At 40.7% G+C, this 15,618-nt stretch overlaps 2 protein-coding genes across 2 annotated transcripts in view; both read right to left on the bottom strand.

The window, feature by feature from the left end:
• LOC104941879 (putative ATP-dependent RNA helicase TDRD9) overlaps positions 1-9,251 on the bottom strand; it is a 16,515-nt gene extending 7,264 nt beyond the window's left edge. The window contains exon 1 of the mRNA XM_010767043.1: positions 9,082-9,251. Coding sequence (XP_010765345.1) covers positions 9,082-9,209 — 128 coding nt within the window. The 5' untranslated portion in view covers positions 9,210-9,251. The remainder of the gene's footprint in view (positions 1-9,081) is intronic.
• A 902-nt stretch (positions 9,252-10,153) lies between these two features.
• The window catches only part of kif15 (kinesin family member 15), a 17,322-nt gene continuing 11,857 nt past the window's right edge, over positions 10,154-15,618 (bottom strand). The window contains exons 32-33 of the mRNA XM_010767044.1: positions 10,905-11,036; positions 10,154-10,811 (exon numbers count right to left, since the gene is read on the bottom strand). Coding sequence (XP_010765346.1) covers positions 10,737-10,811; positions 10,905-11,036 — 207 coding nt within the window. The 3' untranslated portion in view covers positions 10,154-10,736. The remainder of the gene's footprint in view (positions 10,812-10,904; positions 11,037-15,618) is intronic.

Here is a 15,618-nt window from a genome sequence, read left to right on the forward strand (position 1 = left end):
CCTGTTTTTCAGGTTTCAGGCTCGAAAATGACATTCCCAGAACAAATGACCATATCTTCCCTTCTAAAAAGGGTTAAATTAATAATCTTTTTTCTCAAAGTAATGATAAACCTGTCAGTTGGATGTAGAAAAGTCAGATTCAATATAGATGTTTTTTATTTTAAAGAAAATTCAGATTGAACATGGTAAAAAACTGTAAGTTATAGTGTCCGTCCAAAACATATTTTGTACTTATAGTGAAAACTAACCTTGGATGATGGGTTAGTAGACTAAAAGCTTTAGGAATCCAAAGTAAAACATATAATAAGTACCCTGTATCAAGATCGATGCAAAAAAAGTGATATTTGACCTTTTTAGACAGATTTAGCAAAAAAAAAACCTCTTCTGGGGCCATTTGGGTGGATTTTTCATATCTCTGGCTCCCCTTGCCAGAATCAGCAGCGAATATTCGGTGCGGAGAGATTTGTATTTTTTTTTTATAACATTTTTTTTCAAAAAGGTTTCATAACACGCTCCGAATCCGAGACAACACGCTGTTAAGCAGAAGCGCAGAAAGAGCATACTATTACGATTTATATTTATTTATTGTCTCAGTACTCGCAAACATTAAAACTAAATGTGTCCTCTGTAGGGTAACTGTAGGGTCTGCTGTATTGTTGAAGGCTGGGATGCGTTGCACAAGTTATTATTAGGCTGAGTTACTCAACTTTATGCCATTGCCCCAGATGTTCCCACATTACTCCTATTATTTTCACTATTTGGATAAAATAAAAAAAACTAATATAAAAAAACAATTCGGTAGCTTGCTTGCAACTATTTTCCAAGCAAAGTAAGTGCACGTTTTTATCATGTGTAACGTTACTGTTTAAATGGCAGATAAAGCAGCTTCATCATGGCAACTTGACAACAGCTAAGCTAAGCTAGGCTACTACTTACAGCATCCAGGTGACTTTTGAGTTGTTGTGCCACCGTGGTAGGCCAGTTTCTTATCGCATATTTGGCACATATTCTTCTTACCGTCGTCCAATTTAAAATGGTCCCACACAGCTGAAGTCTTCGGCATTTTGTGGGTGAAACGAGGTGAAGCGTGCGGTTTGCGTTAGTGACTGAGTGAACGCGATGTCAGGAGCACAGGCTGAGATTGTATATATTTCTGCATTTTAACAGTGCAATTCAAATGTATAAATATAGTATAAGAATATGGCAATTCGCCTTTATTAATAGCATACATTTAGAAAAAAAATAGAAAAAAAAATTGAAAAATAATAATATCCGAATAATGAAATTGAAACCCGAATAGTTGGCCAACGAACGAATATTCGGGTACAGCCCTATCAATTAGCTGAGATTATTTCCGTTAATCTGGTATTACACATTAATAGGTTCTTAGGTTAGCTGAGATTATTTCCGTTAATCTGGTATAACACATTAATAGGTTCTTAAAAATATTAAGATCCCCTGAGACACAGTGTCCTGAAAAAAAAAAACAGGGTCCCCCCCGGCGGGGACCTTGGGGCTTAACAGGTTAAGTGTTTTGCTACCTGCCTCACTTTTTCATAGTCAGATGTCTTTTTATCTGTAAGTGTAATTTAGAGAAATAAGCACTTACATTTGCAGAAACATATTCCAATATATTCAAAATGAGTTTAGAAAAGTGCTGTGGGGAAGCCAACAAAAACGTTTTGTTTCCCCAGTTTTTCAGGACAACCTCCAGTGACTGCCATGCCCCTGTTCGGCTGGATGAAATGGTCCAATGAATCGAGGGTAAAGGCTCAGGATGAAGTGTCGGGGGTCGTACCCAGTCGCATGTTGATCAGGGAGCTCCTTTGGCATGTGGAGGAACGTGAGCATCTGGCAAGGGAGCTGGAGCGCGAGCACAGGTTGTCCCACAGCGCCCTGGGTCTCCATTGGTTTCAGAAATACCCCAGGTTACGGACCCTCATCCCCACATCAGAGTTACACCAGCTGGAGTTTCTGTGTGCCCAGATCCCACCCATCCACGCAGCCACTGTGCTCTCCAGGTGCTTGTACAGGCCTTGCAATGCATTGTCAACAGTGTCAACAGTGGCTAGCTGCTTCTGCATCAACACAAGGCTTAACAGCAGGCAAAGCAGTAAAGGCCCAAAGGGAAAGGGAGGCAGGGCCGGCTGCCAAGAAAGCCATTATGTACTGTCACAGAGGCAGGCGAAGTATGGTGTGAACATGTGAAGGTGAAGGATGCCCTGTTAGCCTGACTGGAGACAGACTGCCACTCATTATCTTTGTTAGCCATAATGATATCAAAAATATTGTTCCACATGGTTGAACACTGTGACCTACTTATTCATTTCCCATTACATTCACTACTGGGTCACTACAGAGTGCTTGCATAACCACTTTACCAAAGAATCACATTTAGGAAGAAATGTGGAATAACGTTTGTCAAGAAAAAGCTGTGCTGTTGTCCTAGTAATATCATATGTGAAAACATGAGACTCCTGGTCAAATTATATGATATTAGATCCAATAGAAAATGTGGAACATAAAATGTGCATTTCTACCACTTTTTTAATGCACATTTTCAATTTATGAATAAATTATGACATACGTGAAGAGTGTGACTTCAGCATAAAATAAAGTATCTTCCCCACTGCAATATGTAAAATATCAGATTAAAACGGTCTCCACATTGATCTTAAGTAAGTTTCCTCACATGAATAAAATAAAAATGTAATATTTCCAGTTTTCTACATTGTGTACACAGTTTAAGGTCTGATTGGCGCTTAACAAGTTATTTTGTTGAGTCTCTTTTTCTGCAGTTTGTATTAATTCAGAAATGGTGCCACCTACAGCTAACTTTGATGAACAAACCCTAGTAATCCCACTGTGGATTTTCTTTTGCCTTTAACAAGTGTTCCATTAATTGTATTGTTTTCCACAGGTTTCGTGAGGTGCTTGCTACTAACAACATCATGCCCTGGGAATTGGCATGTGTCTTCAAGCAGGTTCTGAGCAACTTCTTGAGCCAGATGGAACATGATGAAGAGGATGACCTCTCAGTGAAGCCAGCACAGAACCGACCAATGGAGGCATGGACCAGCCGCTATATAATGAAGCAGGGCTTTGTCACACCCACCGTCCCAAACTGTGGAGACAACCAAAGGGAGGAGATCCAAACAATCTCGGGATGCGTGGATAGGGCCATGCGGCACTCCAGTTTGTTCGCAGGGTCCAACAGGGACTGGGACCTTCCATATAACTACCCAGTTTCTCTCAGGCCCAAGGCACCATGCAGCACTACACTGTGAGAGAAAATATGCAAAAACTTGATGGTTTGTATTAGTTGTAGCTTGATATCAAATAATGAAGACATTAGGCCGAGTGGACAATGTATTGCACTTTTTTAAATTAAAATAACTAGTTTGTCCCCTGCTCTTTTTAATCCTTTCTCAATAGAATGACTAGTTTTGAGTAGTTTTATATAGATTATTTTGTTATCTTGTAACTTGTTAATCAACCTGTGACTCTCCCATATTTGCCAGAAGGCCATATCCTCAGTATTGTTATTTTGGGCAAATTCCAAAGTTTTAGGTAACTACTACCGGTTATAAAATAATCTTAATAGTTCAAACTGATTTTGCTGTTATTAAACTTAGAACAAATACATTTGTGATACATTCCTTACAGTCTACAAAAGCCAGGATAAAGCACCAGAATATGGGCTCAGAACAGTCTCATAATACACACATGCACACAGAAGGATTCACACTTGTATTTCATGATCCGCAAAAGGATTCACACTTGTATTTCCGGATCCACACTTGTGTTTTTCAATGCACACACAAATGTTTTCCATTTCATATACATGTAAATAAAATCCAAATACAGAAAAACATTTTAAATGTGTATTTTTGATCCACACATATTTGTTTTCCGTTTAAAACCTCTGAACCTGCAAACACAAACCGCTTTCTGTGCATGGATCGCTGTGCATTCGTGTGTGGGTTTTTTGAGACTCCCCTGACGGTCAGCCGATTCGTACTTGTAATTGTTTCTATCTATAGCCAATCAGATGTCTCCTCAATTCTAAGCCAATCACATGAGCGCGCCCCCACGAGGGTAGATTTCTTGCGTTCATGACGTAGCGCTTCATGTACGCATTTTGTGCAGTCCGGAGCTGACAGGTCCATGGAGCCTGCCTGCAGGCGATAATCTCAGGACACCTCCACTCTCAGTCAGAGTCCTGCATCGGGTCGGGTACCCGGTGACACGCAAAAAAGGTGATTCGCAGGTGGTATTTTTTCAAACACTTTTTCTGGGTAAAACAAAGATGATGCGGGTCGGGTCACGGGTGTTGCATAATAAATATATTTAAATANTGCCACTTTCCGAACAGGAAATGCACGCAAATACAAGCCTTTATATTATTAAGGTACAGCGCCACTTTCCGAACCGTTAATGAATGCTTGTGTACACAAAAACGGCAGGCAAAACCGTTTTAAATGTGTGTTTCCTGTATGGCGAATACAGCTGCTTTATTTATGTCTGTATGAAGTTGTTGTGAGTGTGGAGGGAGCAGCTACAGGTTAGCTTAGCCTAATCGATCAGTGCACTACGAAGCCAGTGCTAGACAGTGAACTGTCAACGGGGGGAGCCCCGCCGGTCATTATCGGCCGATATTCACTCTAAATAGTTTGATCGGTGCTCTCTATAAAGGCCGATCAGGAGAGCTGGATCTGATCGATATGGACATAAACGAAAGTGAAGTATAACCGGACCGGACGCGAGAGAGAGATCAGATCAGCTGCTGAGTCTGACGGAGACACGCAGCTCTGCATGATCACCTGAAGCTCCGCCCTCTGTTTAGCGAGTTTACCGGACTGCGCAAAATGCGTATATGAAGTAAAGCTTAGGCTCACATGAGCTTTACCTTTGGAGTGTGTTGTTATGTGTTTCTATAGCTCATGTGGGTTCTGTTTTTCCCTGGTTTTTGGTTTCCACCCCACAGTCCTCCTCCTTTCTACAAAAAACAACAGGCTCCATCTTTTGCTAAATGATCATTACAAATGATCATGTCATTGGCTTATTCATACAACTGCGTTATATTGCAACTTTGCTGTTATTATTTTTGCTTTTTATAATGATATTATAAACAAGTTTGTATTCACTTCAGGTGTTTTCAACCTAGACCTATTTGTATGTATTATATATTTATATAAGTTTGACTCACTCTGCTGTTCAGCTTTTAGAAACACTATGTTTTGCCCAAGACCATAATAAAGTATTCCAGGTGTATGACCAAATGCTAGAAGTGAACCTGTGTTCACTTAAAGGGACAGTTTGGGAAATGCTGAAACAACTCAAAACAGCAGCCATTACAACGTGGGACTGCATCTGTGTCATCTGATGCCCTTTAGTTAAGTCCTGCACAAGCACAAAAGCACCAGACTATGCATTTTGACTTAGGACGAGATACGGATATTTACTCTGTGTTTCAGTATTGTGTAACTTCAAAGGATTTGTGTTCATGCGTTTTCTTTTCCTTTCAGGTAAATATGCAGTAGTTGCGAAAATACTCCCACATCTGGCACAGAAAATTTATTAATTGTGTACCAGCAGACATGAGTTTCAATCCAGTAAGTCAGTAACGCATTTGGATACCCATCATTAGCTCAGTATCAAAAACATTGAGGTTCTTCCTTTCAACTGTTGCTAAGTAGCAATATCGTAACATGAAATATTGAAGATTGTATAGGGCTCTTTTCTAGTCTGAGTGTCCTCACAGTCCCAATAGCGCATAGGACCCGCTGTGTGCTGGACAGTCCCAAGTTCCCAACAGTTCCCTTTGAAAAGTGCTATGCTCTGCTTTTTATCTGAGGGGGCGAGCCATCTGCCAATCCAGTGAATTAGGCTGTGTTCAGCATAAAGCCTTTTATCCTGTAAGAGTGAAGCATTGTGAAAACATGTCCATTAAAGCTAAACTCTCACCTTTTTGTCACTTTTGTTTCTGTGCTCAGCATTAGCTGCATTAATGGATTATGAAAACTGGTAACTGTTCCACCTCATTCCAATGGTAATATTTTTCATCCGGCACATGACCCCAAAACGTTTTCTCTTCCTGACCTGTCTCTGTGCTGTGAGTCCACTGCCAATGATCACAAGTGAGCCTGCAGACCTGTAGTTTAAATCCATCCATCTGAATCAAAGCATGAAAGCCTGGAACAAATGAGGACTTAATCCACTTTCCCCGGAGAACAATGAGCCTGTTCTGACTGGTGCATCAGAGAATTTCTTGTTCTTAGAACAACTGAAACTCACTGTGTAATGCGGGTCTAATGTAAGAGCTGAATACACAGCCATCATACCATCAGCTGACCAGGTACTGATACACACACACACACACACACACACACACACACACACACACACACACACACACACTCTCTTTCTCTCACACACAGACACACACACTCAATTCTATTCAATAGCTTTATTAGCATGACCATATTTACTTACAGTATTGCCAAAGCTCTGTATAGTTGTAACATCTATACAAAATAGACCCTCCAGAAAAACGCGGGCTAAAATCCTTGATCATGCGATTAACCATGCAGGGTCTGTATGTGATTTTATGCGGTGAAATTGNGGGGCTGTCCGGGGCTAAGCCCTGGCACATAGGACGATGCTCTGACGTCATCACCCTCACACATTTGTCATATGTTTACAAAAAACGATATATATGTTAAGACTTTTCTCGTTCTTAATATAGACTATATTAGGGTCGATATGTGTTGACTTTACTTTAAAATAGCAGATCTCTGTGACCGGATATAGTTTGGCTTAGACCCCGGCCCCACCAGGACGCATACGGTAAAACGCATACGCAAACGCAAAAAAGTCTTCCGTTCACACGCATTCGATTCATTAACGTGTCCGTTCACACTAGACCGCTGGAAATGCTGGAAACGCTGTAGTACATATGCCAGGCCTGTAAGTGGCGCTGCTGCCGCCACAAAATACACCAAAAGCAGCGAAGAAGACCCCGGAGCATGGTTGCCATGGTTGCCCTTCTGTCTATTCTCCGCGGTGGACGACGTGTTCTCCTGCTGTATATCTCTCAGGTAGTCCACCAGCAGATGAAAAAGCCCACCTCTCCGCCTCTTCCAAGGGACGAGGGAACCATGCGGCAGAGTTTCCGTTAAAAAAAATGTTCCGCCGGTCAACATGTCTGTTAAAGTTTAAATCTTCCGTACAAAATTAGAAAAGTGCCGATCAGAGGTCTTCCTTGTTATTTATTGAGCTTTAAAACTAATTTATAACGACTCTGTTCTCTGTATAATAATATTTAATAAACGGTGCCTGCCTCTCTTTTCCTCCCCCTCTTCTGACAGCCCAGCAGCAGCAGGAGACGTGGCGAGAGGGAGGCGGGCTATTTCATCATTATCAGAAAATGATCATATTACACACGGAGCCGTTGGACCCCCAGAGCGTTGGTATGCCGGTCTACCCACCTTGGGACCCCCCCCCCCACACGAGCGGAGCAAGGCAACGAAACTTAAAATAAGAAGCAGCATTTTACGGCGCGATATGCATGGGGCCGCCTTGAGGGGGTTTCCCGACATGTCGTTTCAGTAAATTAAAGGGTGTTTCATGTTGTCGTTGCTGTGGGACTTCTTAATACCTTGGAAAATGCCGTTTAATACTTTTTAATAGCCTTAATTTTCGCTAAATTGATTTATCAACTTTTAATACTTTTTAAGACCCCGCGGACACCCTGTTACCGGACTGCGCAAAATGCGTATATGAAGTGTCATGAACAAGAAATCATACCCTCGTGGGGGCGCGCTCATGTGATTGGCTTAGAGAGGAGGAGATATCTGATTGGCTATAGATGAGAGAAATTACAAGTACGAATTGGGTGAGCGTCAGGGGAGTCTCAAAAAACCCACACACGAATGCACAGCGATCCGTGCACAGAAAGCGGTTTGTGTTTGCAGGTTCAGGGGATTTAAACGGAAAACAAATATGTGTGGATCAAAAATACATATGTAAAACTCTGTTCTGTTTTTGGATTTTATTTACATGTATATGAAACGGAACACATTTGTGTGTGCATTGAAAAACATAAGTGTGAATCCTTTTGCGGATCATGAAATACAAGTGTGAATCCTTCTGTGTGCATTATGAGACTGTTCTGAGCCCATACCAGAAAGCCTTTATTTTATGTTCAATTTGGTTACATCACTTCATCGATGGTTTTAAAATGTGGGCTGTATTAAAAGAATAACGCTAAAAATGATATTAAAGAATCACTTATCAACTTTGGATACCTCAGTCAAGTTTATTTCATAGTCTACAGGGGTGTCAAAATCAAATACACAGCGGGCCAAAATTAAAAAGTCGGTACTAGTCGAGGGCCGGACTGGTTCAATAATTATTGCAAAACTTATTGAAATGAACTTATTGCACATATTAAACCTGGAACTAACAAAGCTTAAATTATTGCGTATAAAAACAACATTACAAATCAAATAATCAGTTGCATTAATTTCAGAGAGCAATATACCGGCGGGCCAGATCTAATAGTAATTAGAAATTATCCTGCGGGCCGAAATGAAATCCACCACGGGCCTGATCTGGCCCCGGGCCTTGAGTTTGACCCATGTGGTCTAGGCCAGTCAGTTCTCCTCTTTTACGGTGAAACACTACATCTAAAGCAAGTTGTAGCCCTTTATATTTACTGTCTATGTGGAATCCACAAAGAACGCTTGAAGAGTTAAGTCATTAACTTTACCATTTAGGATTAGCTTGCTTTCAGGCCAGTGACCTTCATCCCCTAGTTCAGACTGATGCTGCTTGCTAATTGTTACCAAATGATAGCTAAAACTCCGCACATGCAGGGTACCGAAACAATTGCATTTTCAAAAAGTTTACCCATCCAGGGTTTTGGATACGATAAACCAAACGACTCCAGAAGAATGGAATTTATTTTGTAACCGGCCTTAGCGTTATAGAAATAAGTCAGGTGGGATCCAGCACTATGCTAACGAGCATGGTGTTAGCCAATTTTAAGCTAATGTTAACTTTGCACGTTTCTCTCACCTGGTCTCTTTCGACGACGCTTCATCCAACTTTCTTTCAACCACTTCCTCCGTGAGTTTAATGTTAGCAAACGTCGCTCCTGAGGTGAACCAATCCGAAATTTGTTCTGCGGTGAATACTTTCTTCATTTTGCAGGTGTCTAGTTATTGCATATTTCTATTGAGTCTCTCCAAAATTCACCTGCTTCCCTGCTGCCCGCGAGATTAGGGCGCGTGAGGATTGGAACGTGAGGAATATGTTCCACACATCGCCTCCTGGCGGTTGCACTGCAAATTGAAAATTATATGAAAACTACAATGCTAAAATGTTTTTAAATGTATAAAATAAAAATAAATCATAATAAAATACTTGGAAAAGTTCCAATTTGCTTAAAAAGTACTATCACTGTTGTTACATCAAGTACATGTAATTGATAAAAACAGTACTTTATATTTTTCTGAAAGGGGTCCTTGTGCAGAATGAGTACCTTTTGTGCTTTAAGTATATTTTGATTCTAATTATTTTGTTCTTTTACTAAAGTAGAATTTTTATCACGACTTTTACTTGTAGTACTTATTTGAACACTGGGTAGGAGTATAAAAAATATAAGAGTAAATGGTAAATGGACTGTACTTATATAGCGCTTTATCCAGTCTTTAAGACCCCTCAAAGCGCTTTTACATACTACATGTCATTCACCCATTCACACCCATTCATACAGAGCAGTGTACCTTACTCTAGGACCTAACATTCACACACATTCACACACCGTTCGCCATGCCATCGGGAGCAACTCAGGGTTAAGTATCTTGCCCAAGGATACATCGACATGTTGACTGCATGGGCTGGGATCGAACCCACAACCTTCTGGTTGAAAGACGACCACACTCCCTCACAGCCACAGTCGCCCTAGTAAAAGTCCTGCATTCAAAATGTTGCTAAAGCAGGTAATAGCAACAGAATCGAAGGAAATTAACTCATAGCTGCTCTCTTTCTACCAAAGTACAGTACTTCAGTAAATATACTTTCCATCACTGCTAACGTATACATGTAAAACAGTCTATAACAGTTCAGGAAATAATACTACAAGATCTGAATACAATTGTTTTAATTATAGCATTACAATTGAAGGACAAGTTTATTATGCTAAAAAAAAACTATGCATATATAGCTCAGTGTGATGGTAAAAAAATACAACCAACCATATAGGCTACCATGGATACAAATCAGGTCACTCGAATCACAGTACAAGACATACGCACCTAAAAATGATAAAAACACAAATGTCCAGTTTTCACATTGACACTAAATTCAGCATTGTTGTAATTTCAATATAGTCGGAGAAGCGTGTCTAAGTGTAATAATTGACATCCATAGAAACCTACGGGGACAGAGGGAGCTTGAATAATTGAAGTTTTGTCACAGTTGATATGTCCATGCTACTGTAACAGCAGATCAATGAAATTAAAAAATGTACAGTAGGCCTCCAGGCAAAAGAAAAAAGGGGTGAACTAATATGAAATAATTTCATGAGCAAAGTTACAATTGCATATTCCCTGAGTGAAACAGAAAACATGAATTTAAAAATGTTTTGTACCCGAAACCATTAAAACCAAAACATTTTACAGGTAAAGATGCTAAATCCTGTAATTTTAAACAATAAATGAACCAGGGATTTAGGTTATCTCCAGTGGCAGACATCCACCGTTGTCCCGCATTAACATCATCTCCGTTTTGAGTTTTTCATTTTCCTTAAAAACAAAAGAAACATAAAGAACATTTATTAATGTGGTGTTTTAACCAAAAATCAAAACATTATTTGATGACAGCAGACATGTTTTTACCTCTTGAAGTTTGGTGTTGTCCTTCTTCAGATTCACCAGATATTCAATCCTCTGTTTGTGGTTCTTATGTCCGACAAGTTTTCCATTCTCCTCTGACAGCTTGACATTCTGCTTACGGAGAAGCTCATTCTCCTGTAAAATAAATAATGGTAATGTTAGAGAATTGTTTTCCCAATTTTCCCTTGTAAGAGTTGGTGAGGTCCTGATAATTTATTCCGGGAAATTACTCTGACCTACTAATTGACCTAACCGAAGTTATTGAGTCTATGTAAGTTTACTGGTTGGCTCAGATCCACCAACGTCAGCAAGATCTCACCTCTATTAACTCCCCGAAGAACCAGGTTCAATGAACTGCTATTTCAATTCAGACAACTCTCTTAAATCTGTTTAAGCGATCCCGAAGGATTTTGATATCAGTAAATGAGGTGTGGCGCATACCTAAGTGTGAGTGTGGCAGGGTGCAATCTTACCTTTGAAGCAGGAGAGGAGTGCGCAGATGTCTTTTAAGTTGTCCCAGTCCAAAAGGTTGGATCAATTTATTTGAAGAAAAATAGGTCCAAACTAATACAGGGTTTTTACCTTCTCTCTTTACAACATTATAATCATACTAAACATATCATGCTGGGGTCATTTTCTAATCTAAAAACTTAATTCATAGTTTTACATTTATTACCAACATTGTAATTTCAACTGCCCAATTCAGTTGTGACATTTAAAATCTCCCGGTAGAATTTAGAGGCATTTCCTCATAAAAAGACCGGTGATAATAAAAAGCACATTCAACTTTTCATTCACCAAATCAATTCACATCAATTCCATATATTTTTTACGACACAGATGGCGGGTACTAACATCCTCAAACACATCTCCCGCAGGTATTCGAGGAAGATCCTCACAGGTGGCGGTTACTAATACTCACAAACACGCTCCTATCCGACACAGATGGCGGGTACTAATACTCACAAACACACCAAAAAAGAAAGTTCCTCCCGCATCCGCGGCCAGTTCCTTTATGCTCAAAAACAGGATAGAAAAACCTAAGACAACTCCCTCCACACGCCATATTTGTGGAAACTTGGGCATGGCTCTGATTAAGCTGGACATGACCAGGACATATTCTATGGCAGGGTCGGCACCCGCTGGCACGCGGCACCCGTATACGCAGATGCGGCACTAGGATAAGTGGAATAAGTGTGCAAAACATAACATTTTATTTCGGATCCTGAACGAGAACGCGCCGGCCCAGGGGGGACGGGGGAAAAAGTGGGCCGCGGGGATTAATTGAACAGACAAAGCCCACTTAATAGCGGCGGGCCCATGTATTCGGCCGCCGGCTACGAAAGTATGTTACTTACAAAAAAACGCCTATGCATTTAGTTATTTGTGGACAATTATTCCCCATATAGTAATCACATTACCGTGAGCCCTTGAGTTGCCTAGATCAAAATGTAACAGGCATATATTTAGTGATTTTAATGTTATACCGATCATTGATGCAATAAACATTTGGACCCATTTGCCTGACTTGAAAATGGAATAAAACATTGGGCTTAGGAAACATCCTCATGTGGGTGAGACAAAAGATATTTTTTTTAAAATGTTGAAGTAAATGCAATCAATCTAGTGCCTTTGAGAGCAAAAACATTAGGGACTGAAATCATGGGGCCATCAGTAATGTGCTTGGACTGTAAAGTCGTACGTCGTCGGTTAAGTCCCCGACGCGAGACCTACATTTGGACTTTGGAACTTCTAGAGCTTGTGGATAGCGTCCCGTTCAGCCTCTCTGCCTGGCCGTGGTGCCCTTGAGATAGGCCACCGGAAACATCCCCCTTCCGCCTCACTCCCATTGCTCCCCGGGCAGCTGTACAATAGCTGCCCCACTGCTCCTATTTAAAAAACAACAAGAAGTACTAGTCCCTGGTACTACGATGTGGTTAAATGGGCAGAGAACACTGCATGTCACTGTGTGTGGCTGTGGTGCTCTGCATGAGTGACGCAGTGAAAGGTTTTCAATCCCGCTCCAATTCTGCTTCACACCCATATAAGAACAGACTGTAAACAGATTTACTTTTTCTTTTCAACATTTATTAACAGCAAGTGGAGGCAAAAGTGACTGCAGCCCAAAACAATCAAACCGTGCTAGCTAACTAGGGCTCTAAAAACTCAGGTAACAGAATTGTGGGCAACACGTTGTTCCCACAGGGACCTCTGAATCAGAGCGCAGGCTTCCTCCTACAGCCTTACAGACCCTCTCCCTGAACCCTGTTCCCTGCCACCCCAAGTTTACAGCACATCCTATTTATCAGGTGACATTCAAATGAATATAATCAGAAATACGGCTGTATTGAAACTTTCTGGCTATAACAAGTTTTACTTTTACTAGTTATACATAGTATTTATTCTTCCTGTCGGTCCTCATTACTGGACAGTGAGGCTGCATGCGATTACTGACAGGCTGTCAGGAGGAGAGGGGGAGAGAGGAAAAATGAGTGGGCTACCGCTCTTTCTCCCGTGGTTATTATCCCCAAGTCTAATGTAAACTTGAATAATGTACATTCATTTGAATGTAACAATTTGTTGGTTGTTGTTTGTGGAAGCGGCCAGTGATGATGACCCCATTACACTGAGTTTAAACATAACTTTAATGGAAGATGCCCGCATGGCCGGCCACCGCCACGTCGATCCGATCAGAGCATCCCTGAGCAGTCCACACACTGCTTCTCGCAGCGAGGCTCCCCCCGCCGTCCTGTTGACAGTTCACGAGCGTCGAAGCTCTTCTTGCTTCACTTTCATTGTGGGTTATAATAAGATATAATTGATTATATTTGATTAAACCTAACTTTCGTTTTAAGTATTCACTTGATACTATGAAGTCTCAACACGCCTCTTTTTAAAACGCAAAGTATCAACACAGCAGCCAGATCAAGTCGTAAAGCATCATACATATTCAAAAACATCAAGAAGCCATTTTCATTGTGGGATTTAAAAGAATATGAATTGATCATATTTGATTATAACTAAGCTTTCGTTTGCAGTATTCCTTGATAGCTTGAAGATCTCAAGCAGGCACGCATCATTACTATGACATAAGAGGATGCCGTAAAATGTTCTGATAATAACTGCATAGCTTTTACTTAAACAAGGTTGATTAGGGCTGTGGGCAATTAATCGTATTTTAATCTCTAATTACGATTTTGGCCCTAGCAACCGATTATGAAAACCAACGTAATCTGGGAAAAAAACACGATTATTTTGCTGGCATTCCTTGATCGCAATGAAGCTCTCAATGTGTCTTGCGTTTACATCCTGCCCCACCTCCCTCCCCCTCCCCTAAAAAGCCCTCAGGCAGCGTTGTGTTGTGACTTGCAGTCTGTTTATAAATCCATATAACACGTCACAGAGGGAAGCTTTGTTGCTCCGGTCCTAGCGTACAGTCAACTTTGACTAACCATCATATTCAACCCAGAAATAATCGTGATTTATGATTTTTTTCCCATGTCGAGAGGGCAGCCCTAGTTTGAATGGGCAGGATTTTAATTTGTAACACAGTATTTTCATTCTATAAAGTAGCGTAGTGGCAGGGCCATTCTATTGGTGGCCCACGGCAATAATGCCGTCCCTGGGGTGAATATTTTGCTGCCCTTTGAGTATAATTTTAAAAAGTAATCTACTTTTTTTAAACAGTTTTTTTTTGTTGGGCCAGCAGTGGCCTTTATTCCAGAGAGGGTGTTAAATGAGAGATAGAGGGGAGACACTTGGGCGTGAAAACTTGGGGCGGGTTCGGGTTCGTACCCACCTAATAGCTACTGTAGTGACAACTCGTGTCATTTATTCTATCTCTGGCGTGAATGATTAGATCAAATTTCACTTAAATTAAATGATGTTGATGTAAATTAGCTTCACTTCGTAGGTCTACTGAGTTCTGACTTGGCCCCAATTTACATTCATTAGCATTGGGCATTTAGCTGACGCTTTTATCCAAGCGACTTACAATAAGTACATTGACCAAGGAAGGATAGCAACGATTTAGATCATAAAGGCCTTGGGGCTATGTTTGTTTGATGAATTAAACACAATATATCGCATTCCACTATGCGGTTGTACCGTCTATCTGAAGCTCTTAATATGATTGCTCATATTCAAAGCCATCTTTTTCCCGCCCCTGCTTTTGGATCATTTTCATCAACCGGCCCCCCATTCCAAACTATATTGATAGCTGGCGTAGTGATCTGTGAAACAATCCCAAATACATTCATTTGTTTACATTGCGGCTAGTGCTAAACCTTACAGGAAAAAAAACGCCTTTCATTTTTTAAGCGGTAAGTGGAAAGGGGCTGGCTACAGTGAGGTGAATTGAGCCCAACATAATTAGAGCCTTTTTTTCTGACTGTGTTGCTGTGGCATTCGGCACTCACAGAGAAGGAAAGAATAAAACGGAAGAGGATCAATAAACACAAACACAGATATAGTTGCATTAGTAATTATATTTTGTTGTTAACAATCAATAAAAGAGGAAACATTACCCTTGGCACACAAGCAGTCAATGTGGTAGCTCCAACGAGTACAAGTCTTCTCACATCATAATATAGGCAGCTGTAATGAACGCACCACAATTTCCCCATACATTACCAACACACCCACATATGTTCCAGATGTCGAAAGTGTCATTAATCTCGTGACCTCTTTAGGTGTAAGTTCATACCCTGTCAGGATA

The sequence above is a fragment of the Notothenia coriiceps genome, unplaced genomic scaffold (assembly GCF_000735185.1).
Source record: "Notothenia coriiceps isolate Sejong01 unplaced genomic scaffold, NC01 NC01_scaffold00004049, whole genome shotgun sequence".
NCBI lineage: Eukaryota > Metazoa > Chordata > Actinopteri > Perciformes > Nototheniidae > Notothenia > Notothenia coriiceps.